General features: G+C 42.4%; 1 protein-coding gene and 1 long non-coding RNA gene across 2 annotated transcripts in view; one reads left to right on the forward strand and one right to left on the reverse strand.

The window, feature by feature from the left end:
• LOC307012876 overlaps nt 1-17,041 on the reverse strand; it is an 85,828-nt gene that overhangs the window by 36,955 nt on the left and 31,832 nt on the right. The window lies entirely within an intron of this gene.
• On the forward strand, nt 317-12,439 carry LOC307047693 (NLR family CARD domain-containing protein 3-like). Its single transcript, XM_079694810.1, has 13 exons — nt 317-594; nt 1,565-1,649; nt 2,251-2,358; nt 2,733-2,840; nt 3,033-3,119; nt 3,289-3,396; nt 4,278-4,329; nt 5,473-5,701; nt 6,273-8,064; nt 8,234-8,407; nt 8,757-8,909; nt 9,005-9,051; nt 9,448-12,439. The coding sequence occupies exons 2-13, from the start codon at nt 1,579-1,581 to the stop codon at nt 10,011-10,013; spliced, it is 3,495 nt and encodes a 1,164-aa protein (XP_079550936.1). The 5' UTR covers nt 317-594; nt 1,565-1,578; the 3' UTR covers nt 10,014-12,439.

Raw genomic sequence — 17,041 nt, forward strand, 5'->3', positions numbered from 1 at the left:
ATCTGGTATCTCTTACTTTTAGTAAAAACCACTCTATATACACTTTAATATACTTCATTTACGATTGTAGATTGTAAAGAACGTGTTGTTTGCTTATTATACTCTGTTCTTTTACTCAAGTAAAGCCTCTGTGTACTTGTCCAGCACTGTTCTTTCACATACCTGTTACACATATCGAGAGCAACAAGGAATGGTGTCAAAGTCATTATATGTGCACCGAAAGCTGGTAAAAAATAACCATCCAATCAAATCAGTGCATAGACGCAACGAGCCAATCACAGCACAGTACTGGACGGGACCAGGCGGAAGAGTTTTGAGATCTCTCGTGTCAAATAACCCCTGTATTTGTTACTTTATACCCACCTGAAAATCAATTATATCCATCTGAATGGTCCATAAGAAGACTGATATTCTTACAGTGAGGTTTTAATTTTAAATAGATTTCAGAAACGCATTTGATTATTATCTGACTCCCTGTAATCCGTGTGTTTTCTATACAACCAACCTCCAACTGACGTGTCACATCTCCTTGTTATGTTTTGAGTCATGTTGAGTTTCACTTTCACTTTGGCAAATAATAACTGCGCACTAAAGGTAAGCTGATCTGCGGATTAAACCCATCGACATATAAACGTATATTATTGAACACTTTGATTCAGTCTCACTACATATTACATATGTATATATTTAATACTACTCGTGCTGTAATGTTAACTCGAATGCTATCTAGTTTATAAATGTCTTCGTGTATGCTAGCTAGGACTCAGTTAGCTTAGCACAAACTTCCTCATTGTTCTAGAACACTTACCGTTTTTTTAACGGCTTTATAAACCGTTAATGTGACGGTTGGTCGCGAAGTTTTTATGTTGCTGTACATTGTTACCACAACCGAAGCTGAATTAAAGTCAGTGATATTATTATTAAAGTTGTTGTTTATCTTTATCGGACATTTTGTTATATAAGGAGATCTTACGTAATGTGTTTTGAGCGGTTAAACACACACACGCACACACACACACACACACACACACACACACACACACACACACACACACACACACACACACACACACACACACACACACACACACACACACACACACACACACACACACAAACCCCCATGGCCGCCTCTGGCCAACTTGTTGCCCCACGCAAATAATGAAATAGTACAATTTATATTTTAGGCAGGATTTTTTTGGTACTATTTAACTGATTAGTTTATATTGATTTATTACAAATAGCACATGAAAAAAAAGTTCTGATAACAGAATATGCAGATGAAGGACAATAACCCTTAAGGCTTAAAGGCTTATTGAGGTATTCAGAAAGCGACCTGTATAGTTTTACAAATACAATTTAAATGTGAAGTCAAGGTTTTTATTTTGTATTTAAATCTGTTGTTTTTCTAATGTAGAAACTGATCTGAATACTTCTTTGCATTTAATATGTTTTTATACACGTCTTTATTTTCTCAAGGGAATTGAAGGTCCTGATTGATTCCAACCTAAATCATAACTTTGTAATGACTCCTGCTAACACAACATGTTTGATGTGTCTTCAGGTCCTGTTTGCACCATGATTGGATCTGAGGATGAAGAGGGGGGGGTCCCGCCCTCCAGCAGCACTCTGTCTGAGGAACATGAGAGGTGAGAGGAAGATCTCTGAGATGTGACTGATTCAGAAAAGTGACTGTTGCATCCACTTAGCAGAATATGGTGTCAGTTTTTCTTCCCGCCACATGATTACAATAATCAAGATCACTTTACTGGAATGGCTTTTTTCTTGTTTGCTTATGAAATATAAAATGTGGCCTTGTCGGCCCTTGTGACTTTTTATCTTTTTATTTGATATGACCTTCGGCCAGCAGATACCAAAGTTCACCATTAACGTCTGTTGGATTTTTATATGGTCTTATTGTTTTACCTCGTAAAAAATATCTTTTGCAGCGTCAACATTGTTTTAAAGACAAACACTATGTGTTATGTGCAACTACACCTGTTGACAGCTTTTCTTTCGGTTGTTAAGATAATTTATTTATTTTAAAAACCTACTATTAGTGTTGTATTCTTCTAATCTAAGAAGCACCTAACTAGAGAATGGTTTACAGACCAGGATTGTGTGAACGTGTGTCTGCATTCAAGCAACAAAAAAAACAGCCATCATTGTGAAAGTGTTTGAAACTGATCTTTTTTCAGTCATTGAGCTTCATATTCTTCCACCTCTCTGTCAACGCTCCTTTTCTTTCAGGACTGAGAGAGAAAGAGCAGATTCTCCTGAACCTTCCTGTGTTTCCCTGAGGAGTGGCCGGTCCATGGATTACCCCACAGCTTTCAATCAGCAAGATTTCATTCCTAAGTATGTTAACAGAACCTTCTGAGTCCTATAAGGAATTTCAAATGTAAGACATTTGTTGTTGACATTGTTTTTTGTACCATTACAACCAACCTGAATAATCTTGCTGCACTTTGCATGAAAGTGCTGCTCAGTCTGACAGCTGCAGAGCAAGGAGGAAGTACGGAGATAAAAGTCACAAACTCACTGGCATTCAGAAAATATGGAATGTGGAAACGGGCCCTTACTATATAACTATTCTATATATGCTGTCTTGCAATCTGGCACCTGGTCACTACAATTAGTTAATGTTGTAACTAGTAAAACCTTCTTCCATGTACCTTTTACAAGCTCCTAATACTTTCGCCTCTCTTTTGTCAATTCTCCATTTCATTCAGGACTGAGGAGAAAAGAGCAGATTCTCCTGCACCGAGCTGTGTGTCCATGAGGAGTGACCGCTCCATGGATTATCCTACAGCTTTCCAACAGCAACATTTAATTCCTAAGTAAGTTAACCCAACCTTTCGAGCTCATATTGTCTTTGAAAAGACACAACAATACTATACGTATGTGCTTGACTACAATCTGCCACCTGGTCACTACAATTAGTTCATGTTGTAACTTGTGAGACCTGCTTCCTTCAGGCAATACGTTTCTAACTTCTTTGCCTGTCTTTTGTTAATTCTCCATTTCTTCAGGAATGAGGAGAAAAGAGCAGATTCTCCTTCATCAAGCTGTGTGTCCATGAAGAGTGACCGCTCCATGGATTACCCTACGGCTTTCAAGTAAGTAAACTGAACCTTTTGAGTTTAAAAAGTCTTAGAAAAGATACAACTACTGTATGTGGGCTTGCATACAGTCTGACACCTCGTGGCTACGATTAGTTAATGTTGTAACACCATCTCTCTGCTCCTGATAATTCTACCAGTCTTTTATCAAATCACCTTTTTTCAGGACTGAAGCGAAAAAGGGAGATTCTCCTTCACCGAGCTGTGTGTCCATGAAGAGCGACCGCTCCATGGATTACCCTACAGCTTTCCAACAGCAACATTCAATTCCTCAGTAAGTTAACCGGACCTTTTGAGCTCATATTGTCTTAGAAAGGAAACAACAACACTATATATGCTTGCCTACGGTCTGACTCCTGGTGGCTACGATTAGTTAATGTTCTAACTTGTAACTAGGGATGTCCCGATCACCTTTTTTTGCTCCCGATCCGATTCCCATCATTTGATTTTGACAATCTGCCGATACCGATTTTTCCCGATCCGATCTTTATGCAATGCATTAAGAGAAAAAAAAAGGTAACAGATAACGGCTGGTCATCCAACACGATGAATTCAGCTATCTTGGTCTTTTCACTGTTCTGGAGCAGTTTCTCTTTCCTTTTAAAAGTCTCTGCCTTGCAAACATTGCATCTGTCTGTTACACTGCCTTCACTTTCAATGTTATAATACTTCCAAACTCCTGACATTATCTCTGTCCCGATTCCCGAGTCACCAGCTGAACGTAGCCTCTCGTTAGCTTACTGCTACTATGAGACACTGCGCCCACTCTGTTGCCAGATTTGATAGAAATAACCAGGTCTATGAAAACAAGCCCCAAAGAAGCAACACATACATGATGTTGTGTAATTTTAAACCAAAACTAGACTTTAAGACGTGAACATGGTCATTTTTGTTTTGTAACATTAAATAAAATTATAAAAATATTTTATAAAAAAAAAAGAAAAAAATCCCGATCCCCGATTTTTTTCTCCCGATTCCGACGTTTTGAAAATCACGTGATCGGATCGGGACATCTCTACGTAACACCTGCTTTCTTAAGGCAATGAGCTCCTAACATCTCAGCCTGACTTTTGTCAATTCTCCATGTTTGCATCACTTACATTCTTCAGTGTTTGTTTGACTTGAATCAAACACTAATGAGTTTTTTCTCCCCAGGGATCAACAGGAAACTTCAGAGGTTCATACAGAGTTGGACTCCATATTCATGGTGTGTAAACATGCTCACCTTTAATGTGATATGTTGGATTGTTTGAAGTAGAGTTCTTATATCCATGCAGTACAGTAGATGTTGCAGTTTGGAGAAAGTACAAAGTTATGTTGATGCTACACTGATTTGTAATAGGGAGAAAGGTGCCTCTCTCAGCCCCACTCTGCGGCCCAAACGCATGTTCCTGCACGTTGCATGTAATGTTGAAGTGCGAGTCGTGACGTCTCCTGTGCAAAGATTGTACGATTATCGGCATTAAGTTCACTTCATTAAATATGATGCAATTTTACTAAATTCAATGTTTCCTGGGGTTTCCTCTGATGTCCTCTAGAAACTCCGCTTCAACTATCGGCTATTTACTGGTAATGTTAACTGCTGCCAACGCAAGTTAGCAACAATCTGAATATGAGCACACAGGCTAACAACAGGGGTTTGGACCGCTGGGAGGAGAGGGTTTTCTGGGCGGGGGGGCAGGGTGGGATGGGATGTTGTGCAAGAATCAGAGCAGACACTGGAGGAGTGATCAGAACCTCTAGGTACGTTTCATTGACCTTAATTGTTTTTCTTGTGTTAGCAAGTGAATTGCAAACAGAAGTGACTCAAAAACTGCAAAATGAATGATCACTGCTCCATATCATGATGACTTAGGGGTAAGCTATATTTAGAATATTTATTGCTTTGTCCGATAAACGTTCAGTTGGGGAACTGAAGCGGTTATTTATGCTCTGTTTTAAGCCACCGGACTCCTTTGACATAACACGTACGTTGCTGGTCTACCCATGCCTTGATTGGGTTAGATGGTTTGTGTTAGTGTGTGATTTTTGTCAATCCGAGCTAACCCAAACACCAAAGTCAAACAATCCAACTAACCAATCAAAGCAGCAGTAGACGCTGTCACAGGTATCTCCAGCACTTCAATGGGCAAGCTGCTAAATGGTCAGTGTAGTGCAGGAATACGCCTTGATTGCAACACTGTGACAGCAGCTGAATCACTAGCAGGGATTCTGCTTTCCGGTAGAAACAGATATAGGATATTTTTCTGACTCAAGGGAAGACTTGGTAAGACAGAATACAAGCACATTTTTACAAATGTCAGAGTTTTAATAATTTTTTTGTACCTATGTCAATTTTATTGAATTGCAGCTTCTCGAGGAGAACATGTTTGCCTATCTGAAGAAAGAACTTAAGAAGTTCCAGAAGGTTTTGAGAACTAATAACCCAGAATGCTTCGAGAGCCAAGGTAAGTCTGAAGAGGTGGTTGATGGGGAAGAGGAAGAGCAGAGGAGGAGCAGAAGAGAGGCATTTCTGAAGATCACACTGGACTTCCTGAGAACAATGAAGCAGGACGAACTGGCAGACTCACTGAGAAACAGTAAGACGTTTCAAATAAATGTTAAAATCATAGATTCACACGTCTACAGTTTACTGTATTCAAATCTGCATTAGATCTATACATACTGGCTTAACACACCATCAAAAGCTGTTTGTCTAGCTGCGGGCGGGCAGAAAGAGCCTACTGTTGCGTCGACTTTTCAAGGGCGCTGAGGCAGCTTTCGCCTTTAGTTGCTAAGTGACCGTAACCAGCTAACAGTGCCATCCTATCTTCCAGGTGTTAGAGATTATTAATGTTCGTGTCACATTTGATCAGTGGTTCTTATAAAATGAAGAAAGATGAAACACTGGACAGATCAGTGTCAGGGTAATGTCACTAAAATAAACCATTTCTGCCTATTGGCTGCATACCAATATTTACGAAAGTCAAGGTATCTCTCGGCTATGATTGGTTGTTCCTTTTCACATTACAAGCCGTGCAAGCTGCTGCCTTCCCAAAGTTTAACTTTCAACTCTGGGCATTGCTTTCTCGTTTCCAGCCGTGTCTTTGTTGACAATAATGAAAATATGCAAGCCTAAACACGGCCCCTAATCACTTTTTTTTCTTGTAGAATTTCTTGCTGCAATGGGCCAACCTAAACTCAAATCTAATCTGAAGAAGAAGTTTGAATTTGTGTTTGAGGGGATTGCTAAAGCAGGAAATCAAACAGTTCTGAACCAGATCTACACAGAGCTGTACATCACAGAGGGAGAGACTACGGAGGCCAATAAAGATCACGAGGTCATACAGATTGAGAAAGCATCCTTGAAACCAGACACACCAGAAACAACAATCAGATGTGAAGACATCTTTAAGGCCTCACCTGGACGAGATAAACCAACCAGAACAGTGATAACAAAGGGTGGGGCTGGCATTGGGAAAACAGTCTTAACACAGAAGTTCACTCTGGACTGGGCTGAAGGCGAAGCCAACCAGGACATCCAGTTCATATTTCCTTTCTCTTTCAAAGAGCTGAATGTGCTGAAAGAAAGAAAGTACAGCTTGGTGGATCTTGTTCATTACTTCTTTCCTGAATTTGAAAAACCAGGAGTCTGGAGGTTTGAAGAGTCCCAAGTCCTGTTGATCTTTGACGGTCTGGATGAGAGTCGACTTCCTCTGGACTTCCACAACACTGAGACCCTGACTGATGTCACAGAGTCCACCTCAGTGGATGTGCTGCTGACAAACCTCATCAGGGGGAAGCTGCTTCCCTCTGCTCGCCTCTGGATAACAACAAGACCTGCAGCAGCCAATCAGATCCCTCCTGAGTGTGTGCACATGGTGACAGAGGTCCGAGGGTTCACTGACCCACAGAAGGAAGAGTACTTCAGGAAGAGATTTAAAGATAAGGAGAAGGCCGACACCATCATCTCCCACATCAAGACCTCACGAAGCCTCCACATCATGTGCCACATCCCCATCTTCTGCTGGATCTCTGCTACAGTTCTGGAGGAGGTGTTGAAAACCAGAGAGGGAGGAGAGCTGCCCAAGACCCTGACTGAGATGTACATCCACTTCCTGGTGGTTCAGTTAAAACTGAAGAACGTCAAGTATGATGGAGGAGCTGAGACAGATCCACACTGGAGTCCAGAGAGCAGGAAGATGGTCCAGTCTCTGGGGAAACTGGCTTTTGAGGAGCTGAAGAAGGACAACCTGATCTTCTATGAGTCCGACCTGACAGAGTGTGGCATTGATATCAGAGCAGCCTCAGTGTACTCAGGAGTGTTCACACAGGTCTTTAAAGAGGAGAGAGGAATGTACCAGAACAAGGTGTTCAGCTTCGTCCATCTGAGCGTCCAGGAGTTCCTCGCTGCTCTTCATGTCCATCTGACATTCTTCAACTCTGGTGTCAATCTGCTGGCAGAAGAACAAACACTGTGGTCTAAATTTATCGGAGTCAGACCTGAACACTTCTATCAGAGTGCTGTGGACAAGGCCTTACAGAGTCCAAACGGACACATGGACTTGTTCCTCCGCTTCCTCATGGGTCTCTCATTGGAGACCAATCAGACACTCCTACGAGGCCTGGTGACAAAGACAGGAAGCAGCCCACTGACCAATCAGGAAACAGTTAAATACATCAAAAGTAAGATCGAAAATAATCTCTCTGCTGAGAGAAGCATCAATCTCTTCCACTGTCTGAATGAACTGAACGACAGTTCACTAATTCAGGAGATCCAGAAAGGCCTGAATTCAAAATGTCTGTCCACTGATAAGTTGTCAGCTGTTCAGTGGTCAGCTTTGGTCTTCATCTTACTGTCTTCACAAGACGACCTGGAGGTGTTTGACCTGAAGACATACTCAGATTCAGAGGAGGATCTTCTGAGGCTGATGCCAGTGGTGAAAGCCTCCACCAAAGCTCTGTAGGTTGAAAATGAGGGTGCTCCAAGGGGGATTTTTTTTGGGTGTTATTACTTAGTATTTTAAGTCTTTTAATTATTGTGAAGCATTATTTATTTTCTATTCTAAAGAATGAATATTAAATATGAAAGAAATATCTTACGTTACGTTTTGTTGCCAATCCTTCTTCAGGCTGAATTGCTGTAATCTGTCAGAGGAAAGCTGCAAAGCTCTGTCTTCAGTGCTGAGCTCTGAGTCCTCCAGTCTGAGAGAGCTGGACCTGAGCAACAACGACCTGCAGGATTCAGGAGTGGAGCTGCTCTGTGAAGGACTGCAGAATCCACTCTGTAAACTGAAATCTCTCAGGTCAGGATTCATTCATCTGTTTAACAGATATTGTGCACAACGAACATTGGGTGGAAATATTTGTAATGGATACAGAGGATAACTTTCTATCCCAGTACTTTGGAACTCTCTGCACTTTAATATTGAACGATTTAATCTCATAATAGTCTCCAGTCCACCTCCAAGTAGCGTTGTTGGTATTGGGGGGAACAGGGATCTGTGTAAAATAAATAATGCACCAGAGTTAGTCGGAAAAAATCCTTGGCATGGCCTTTTCACAAATCTCTTGTTTACAAAAGGTGTTTGCCAAAACAGTTCTCACAAAAAGCAGGAACAAGTTATATATAAAAACTGTATTGTGTGTGTGCAGGTTATCAGGCTGTCTGATCACAAAGAAAGGCATTTCTTCTCTGGCCTCTGCTCTGACATCCAACTCCGTCCTGAGAGAGCTGGACGTCAGCTACAATAATCCTGGAGACAAAGGAGTGAAACTTCTTTCTGCTGAAAGATTTGAATCTCTCAGGTATGGACAGACAGGTTGAGTTTGTTTATTCAGTAGCTCAAAAAGTGGTTTAGAGTAAGTCATTAAGTGCTGATCTGACTTTGTTTTGACATCAGGGTGGACCATGGTGGACAGCAGTTAATGAGACCGGGTCTAAGGAAGTGTAAGTGTGTTTTTATTAAAGAAAGTGAACAGGTTGAAACACAGGAGGACAAACTGTTGTTCTTAGAAAACCTTGCTGTAAATGTATAAAAACACCCTAGGGATGCATCAAATGATTAAAGATCCTCTTGTCCTGCCTGGACTGCTGCAACCTCCTTGTGAGATAAAATATTGAAAATCTTCAATGGCGCCCAAAGCCTACCATTCACTGGTTCACTTTGTGGGCTGTTTGGTCCGGACCTGGTTTCACTGGTCCGAACTGAAAAGTCTAAAATCCTGTCCAAATGAGGTAGTCCTGAAAGGGCTCTTGGAACGTGCCTAGCTGTGATCCAAGCTAGAAGGTAACATTAAGAAGCTGAAATGCTCACATTAACGATGCTAATATTCTCTCCATCAGACGCCCGTAAACTGACACTGGACCCAAAGACGGCAAACAAAAATCTCATTCTGTCCGACAACAACAGGAAGTTGACAGCGAGCAGAGAGACGCAGCCATATCCTGATGATCCAGAGAGATTTGACTACTGGAAACAGGTTCTGTGTACAGATGGTCTGGACGGTCGCAGTTACTTTGAGGTAGGATGGACAGGACATGTTTATATAGGAGTGACTTACAGAGGAATCAAAAGGAGAGGAGACAGGGAGGACCGCTGCCTTGGAAGGAATGACCAGTCCTGGAGTCTGAGCTGCTCTGAAAAAGATGGTTACTCTATCCTGCACAGTAACAAGAGAGAAAAGATCCCTGTCCCCCCCTCGAACACACTGGGGGTGTACCTGGACTGCCCTGCTGGCACTCTGTCCTTCTACAGGATCTCTGCAAACAAAGTCACCCACATCCACACCTTCCACACCACATTCACCGAGCTGCTCCACCCTGCCTTCAGGGTAAGGACGGACATGCAGAACTCGTCAGTGTCTTTGTGTGAGACTTGGAAACAAAGCCCCAATATCAAGACCCCCTGACTTTGAGGCGCGTTTTACTGCTAAAACCTGTGAGGGCAAAGGGCCGTCCCACTTTCAAGTCGTCCAGTGCTGTGAGTCAACATTTTTGCAGACTTTGCCCGAGGGATTTACCCACAACTTCTAACAGTATGATGTTAAAACATGGCGTAACTGAGCGAAGCCCTTAAGCGCTAAAAGCAAGGAGGACCAATGAAAAGATGCCGAGATGACGAAACAGTACAAATAAGTGATAAAAAAGTGAGTCAAAAAAACGACAGTTGCCGGCGATGTTGAAAAAAGTGGGGAAAAGAGAACATTTTAATTTACACAAAACATTTTGCTGACATGGGAAATTCTGATATATAAAACAATGAAATCACAAGAAATCAAGCATTGAAAAAACTACCAGATGATTGCTGTTAAATCTCGACGGTAAAGAGGAGAGATTAGGATTTTCTATCTTTGAGTGGGTCACGAATACAATCGTTTTGTTTATACAACACACTGAATGCTAATCAGTTAACAGCTAATACCTGCAAGCATAATGTACCTAAGTGCACTTTCATTTGAAAAAGTGACGTTTTAAAATACATAACCGTATAAACCATTAAACAGAAACATCAGGCAAACAGAATGTTAAATGTTGAATCATTGTTATATTACATGTTATGCCAATTTAGACAAAACATGGCATGCAGTAAACTTAGTTAGGATACAGGCTGAAGTATCATCATAATAATAAACTCAATATCTTGGATTATATTATTTGAGTCAAAGTGAAGAAGTAACCAAATCAGATTTTGTTTTTCATTGGAATGAATTATAATTTCATGGTTATATGTTGTATATTTTCTACATGTGTGCACTAGGGCTGCAACGATTAGTCGACATAATCGACGACGTCGATCATAAAAATTCGTCGACGCGGAATTTTAGTGTCGACACGTCGTATAAAAACAATCAGAGAGCCGGTAACGTTAATTCAAAACTGCGCAAATGTTCATTTGTAACTGCAATGCACTACAGGAAGTGCTGGGGGCAGTATACTCTCCATTGTCTGCCATGACTGCATTCTGTACTAACAACAAAGAAGAAAGAATACGAACGATGGCGGAAAGGAGAGAGAATGAGGGTGATGAAGAGCTCAAAAAAGCGAGACCGAGAGTTTCGAAAGTGTGGGAGTATTTCACAGACGACAAGCCAAAGAAGTCAGTGAAATGCAGAATTTGTAAAGGGGAATTGGCATTCCATGGCAGCACTACAGTGATGCACGAGCATTTAAAACGCAAGCACCCTGGAACCGTGAGGACTGCTACTTTGGATCATGGGTAAGTTTGAGCAAGTTAGCCATAGTCATGTTTACGTTAGCTTAACAGAACGTCTCATGGTTAATGCTTGCTAAGCAAACGCTATTTCAGTTATGTTGAGGCTGCGTGTCCACCAACGAGCTGCTAAACAGCGCCAAGCTTACAGCGTAGTAGAGCACACTAGAGCTTTATGGACGCTGTAATTAATTCCAAACTTAAAATAATAATTAACAAGGGTCTGCGAAATGACAAGAATAAAATGCGATTGAATTGATCCTGGGAATGGACAACAGGGTGACATTCACAGGTGTGCAGACTTGAGGTAAAACATGCACTGGAGCCCGGAAAAGGAGCCGTGCCCACAGGAAGCAGAGATGGAGGGTGTGACAGAAATAATCGTTAGATTAGTCGACTAATCGAAAAAATAATCGACCGATTAGTCGACTACCAAAATAATCGTTAGTTGCAGCCCTAGTGTGCACATAATAACATTGAGTTTCTCTCTTTTGAGGTTGCTGTGAATAATAAACTTTTTATTATTTTGTGTCTCTCAATGCCCTGTTATTATATAAGCTCCTTATTGTAGTGGCTGCACATATTATAATTTGTTTAAACAATATATTAATCTCCAGCTCTTCCAATTAATTACATTACTACACATCTGTATTCATTCATGGTATCATTGCATCACCAGCCCTAGTCCTCAGTCATAATCCACTGGGCACTGTGACGACCCCCTCCTCTCCACTAGGGGTCTCTGCCTTTGTGTTCTGCTGGCTGGCTCTTGTTTGTCATTCAGGTGATCAACCTGATAAGCCACACCTGGAAGGTTTCTCATTTCTCTAATTCCCCCTCCTCGACTCCTCCGCTCGCATCTCCTGTGGGCGGGACTAAGAAGCGAGGATAGGAGTCGAGGAGGGGAAATGGAGAAATGAGAAACCTTCCTGGGCCGTCTCCATAAAAAGCCAACACCAACCCATACTGCCCTCTCACTCTTCTGTTGGACAGGTCTTTGTTTCTGCACAGTTTCACACAGCCGGACACGCAATCATCACTGATGACCGACTCATGTTTATTAGGTTGCTTTGAAGACCTTGGGTTTTGGTTGTAGTAAATAAATATGCTTTGTGTTACACTTAACTTGTCTGGCCTCCCATCTTTGTTGCAGCCTATGAGTCGGGCGTAACAGCACCTATAAGGTCATGCAGTGGATATATATCACGTAACCTCCTCATTTAGCACTTTCCAGGTATTGATCCATTAATCTGACATATATATATATATATATTTGAAACTGGTAAAGCTGACTTTAATGACTTATACTCTTTGTACTGTTTCTGATTTTATGTAAAGTGTCTTTGAGCATTAGGAAAAGCGCTAAACAAATCCAATGTATTATTATTATTATTATAAGTATCTTAGTTTACGTCTCCCATTATAGCACATTATAATTCATTAGTTCATTTATCATTTGTATTAACAATATTAACCTGCAAAGAAATGCCTTAGATTTAAAGGCATACTCTAATGAGGAATGTAATGTATTTTCGTGTGATTTGTAAAATGATTATGTTGAATTGAATTCCCCTTTTTACTAATCTAATAATAATAATAATAATAATATTAGCTTAGATTTACAAAGCGCCTTTCATGGGACCCAAGGTCGCTTTACAAGGAAGAACAGGGCAAAACAAACATAACAAAACAAAAGGCAATCAGACAACCAGTCAGACAGACAAAAAGAACAAATAGATTAGGGGCCAAAGGCCTTGGTGAACTGATGGGTCTTGAGGGCCTTTTGAAGGCGTCAAGGGTGGGGCTGTTGCGGATCTCCGCACGGAGAGCGTTCCAGAGGGTGGGGGCTGCCACGCTGAAGGCTCTGTCCCCGAAGGTTCGCAGTTTGGTGCGGGGGGTGGTAAGCAGGCCAGAGTCTGAAGAACGCAGGTTCCGGGGTGGGGCATGTGGGTGAAGGATGTCCGATAGGTACTGGGGGGCATGGGCATGGAGGGACTTGTAGGTAAGGAGGAGGATTTTGAATAATATGCGGGACTTGACCGGCAACCAGTGGAGGTGGATGAGGGTGGGAGTGATGTGCTGCCATGGATTTGTATGTGTGAGTACCCTAGCAGCACAGTTTTGGACATACTGGAGCCTGTCCAGGGTTTTGTTGGGAACCCCAAACAGGAGACCATTGCAGTAGTCCAAGCGGGAGGTGACAAATGCATGGACTAGGGTTTCGGCAACCGACTCCGAGAGTGACGGTCGGAGTCTTGCAATGTTCCTTAGATGGAAAAAGGCCGATTTGGTCACAGACTTGACGTGGGAGTGGAAGGAGAGGGTGGAGTCGAGGATGACACCCAGGTTGCGGGCTTCAGGAGATGGGGAGATGGAGCAGCCGTCGACCTCGAGGATGAAGTCACCAACCTTCTGGAGCAGCGCCTTGGGTGCCACAACCATGAGCTCTGTTTTCCTGCTGTTTAGTTTGAGATAGTTGCATGACATCCCTGCTTTGATGTCATGCAGGCAGTTGATGAGAGTCTGAGGGGGGAGCTGGGAGGATGGAGTAGTGCTGAGATACAGTTGGGTATCAACAGCGTAACAGTGGAAATTGAGTCCATGATGTCGGATGATCTGGCCGAGGGGGAGCATGTAAATGGTGAACAGGATCGGGCCAAGCACAGAGCCCTGGGGTACACCGTGGTGGACTGGGGCCGGGGGTGAATTTGAGTCATTGATGGAGACAAACTGTTTCCTGTTATGGAGGTAGGATGTGAACCAAGACAGCGCTGTGTCAGTGACACCTAGGAGGTCTGAGAGGCGGGTGAGGAGGATGTTGTGAGAGATGGAGTCAAACGCTGCAGAGAGGTACAGGAGGATGAGGATGCTGAGGCGGCCAGAGTCAGCAGCAATGAGGAGATCGTTGGTGATCTTGATGAGGGCGGTCTCAGTGCTGTGTTGCTGTCTGAAGCCGTATTGGAAGGGCTCATAGAGCTCATGGTTGGACATGTACAGGTGGAGTCGGCCGGCGACCACTCTTTCCAGAGTTTTGCTTAGGAAAGGAAGGTTGGAGATCGGCCGGTGGTTCTGGAGGTCGTCGGGATCCAGGCCAGGTTTTTTGAGTATGGGGGTGACTGAAGCCATTTTGAAGCTGGTGGGGACTATACCAGGAGCCAGAGAAGCGTTGATAATGACCACCATGTAGGGGTGGGTAGGCAGTCCTTGACCAGGGCTGTGGGCATGGGGTCCAGGGAGCAGGTGGAGGTCTTGGCCGAACTGACCAGTTTGGCCACTTTGAGAGCATCCACAAGGGAGAAGGAGGAGAGGTTGGAGTGGGAGAGGCGCGGCGCTGGGGGTGCGTTACCAGGTGGCTGAGGTGCAGGTAGTGGGGGAGGGCCAGGCGCCGGGAGCTGCTGATGGGTGGCCTCGACTTTCGCCTGGAAGAAGTCGAGGAATTTGGAGCAGAGATCGGGAGCCCCTGAGGGCTGGGGGGCGGCAGTGCTGCATGTGAGTGCGGTGACCCTGAGCAGACTGCCCAACACATAATCACCACCTGCCCTTTATCTAGACCAGCCTCTGAAGCCAGCCTCTTCCACTCAGGACCAGAGATGCGGGCATGGCTACACGACACCGAGTTGGACCTCTGACGTTACACCAAAGAAGAAGAAGACTAAAATACAAAAACCTTGAGACGTGGCCTTCTGTGTGAAACTAAACTTCATGTAAAAGAATCTGTCTGTTCTGAATCCGAGCGTCTGCTTTTAAATAACATTCATTAAATATCAGCAGCGGTGAAAGTTCATTTACTCGAGTAATGTACTTAATTAAGCAAACTTAATGTACTTGTACTTTACTTATTACGTATTTACTGCACTACATTCATCTAAATTACTTTCTAATGCTGATTTGGACACTCAAATAATGAATATCTTGTTTTGAAGGTACATTTAACTGTCAAAGATTATATATAAAACCTCAAACAATAAATGGGTTGATTGAAAAAAAATGGTATCAAGTTTACAAATTCTTTAAGTAATTTTTTGTGTAAATTTTTTCATTATTTGTTTACAGTTTTTAGGGTTTAATGCAATGATCAGTGGTGAAATGAATATCTACATTTAGTCAAGTTTTTTACTTAAAGGCACATTTCGGGTTCTTGTACTTTACTTGAGTATTTTCTTTTTACTTTATATTTATATACACTTCATCTCAAAGGATAATCATGTAGTTTTTACCGCGCGACATTCATCTAACATCCTAAACTGTACAAATATAAATATGAACACAAAAAATTTAAAGAACTGTCAAATATTAAGCTTGGCTGTTGAATAAACCGTCAGAATCAGAATTCAGATTCAGATTCAACTTTATTTTCATTACGTAGTACATGTACTAGTGACGAAATGTAAGTTTAGGCATCTGACCAGAAGTGCAAAATAGCAGTGCAGGAGTCATAATGAGAATAATTATACATGGAATTATTATAAATAGAATAATTATAAATAGGCTATAAACAGATGAATATATACAGTGTAAACGGCATTGACAGTAAAAGATATAAAAAGGTGGGTGGTGGGTATGGGCTTGAGTCTATCAGCGGGAAGAGTTCAGCGGGGTAACAGCCCTGGGGAAGAAGCTGACCCTGAACCTGCTGGTTTTGGACCGGAGGCTCCTGAGGTGCCTCCCCGAGGGTAGGAGGACAAACAGATAGTTTGCAGGATGAGAGGTGTCTTTGAAGATGTTGTGTGCCCTCTGCAAACACCGTATCCCCTGGATGTCCTCGATGGCAGGGAGTGGGACACCGATTATGCGTTGGGCGATTTTCGTCACCCTCTGCAATGCCTTCCTATTGAGCAGTGTGCAGTTCCCATACCAGGCTGTGATACAGCTGGTCAGGATGCTCTCGATGGTGCAGCGATTAAAGTTCACCAGAATCTGAGGAGAGAGGTGATCTTTCTTTAGTCTCCTCAGGAAGAAGAGACGCTGGTGAGCCTTCTTTACTATGCTGGTGGTGTTGTTGGACCATGAGAGGTCATCGGATATGTGGACCCCCAGGAACTTGAAGCTAGACACACGCTCCACCACCGTTCCATTTATGTGGATGGGAGTGTGTTGCCTTTCGATTTCCTGAAGTCCACAATGAGTTCTTTTGTTTTTGTTGTGTTAAGGGCCAGGTTATTGTCAGCACACCACTCAGTCAGATGCTGAACCTCCTCCCTGTAGGCCATCTCATCGTTGTTGTGGATGAGGCCGATCACCGTTGTGTCGTCTGCATACTTGATGATGGGCTTTGAACCATGTACAGCAGGGGTGCCCACACTTTTTTGGCAGGTGAGCTACTTTTGAAATGACCAGCTAACCGAGGTCTACCAACCAAAAATAAAATCCCAAATTGCAAGGGTTGCTGAATAACACGTTTTATTTTTACATTGGATAACTACAATAGGGCTGCAACAAACGACTCATTTGATTATCGATTAATCTATAGATTAATGAAACGATTAATCGACTATTCGGACTACTACTGTGTGCCTTGCACAATTTCTCAAACGCTCTTATTTAGCCATCAACTTTTAGATTTAGTTTGAGGTTGTTTTAGGCATGTGGAAACTAACAATGAAGACAATAAAGATGAATACTTGATTCAAAAATACATATATTATTAAATTAACTTAAATTGTGAACAAAATTAACATTGCTTTGTATTTGAATTAAATAAAAAATATTTCACATCAAAAGAAACAA

The sequence above is a fragment of the Notothenia rossii genome (genome assembly GCF_949606895.1).
Source record: "Notothenia rossii genome assembly, chromosome: 7".
Classification (NCBI taxonomy): Eukaryota; Metazoa; Chordata; class Actinopteri; order Perciformes; family Nototheniidae; genus Notothenia; species Notothenia rossii.

What these genes read in the sequence shown, in the direction of transcription:
- LOC307047693 (XM_079694810.1), top strand. Translation starts at nt 1,579, where the DNA reads ATGATTGGATCTGAGGATGAAGAGGGGGGGGTCCCGCCCTCCAGCAGC. An exon ending in TGTAAACTGAAATCTCTCAG is followed by an intron (nt 8,408 to 8,756) that starts GTCAGGATTCAT and finishes GTGTGTGTGCAG; the next exon opens with GTTATCAGGCTGTCTGATCA. An exon ending in GAGACCGGGTCTAAGGAAGT is followed by an intron (nt 9,052 to 9,447) that starts GTAAGTGTGTTT and finishes TCTCTCCATCAG; the next exon opens with ACGCCCGTAAACTGACACTG.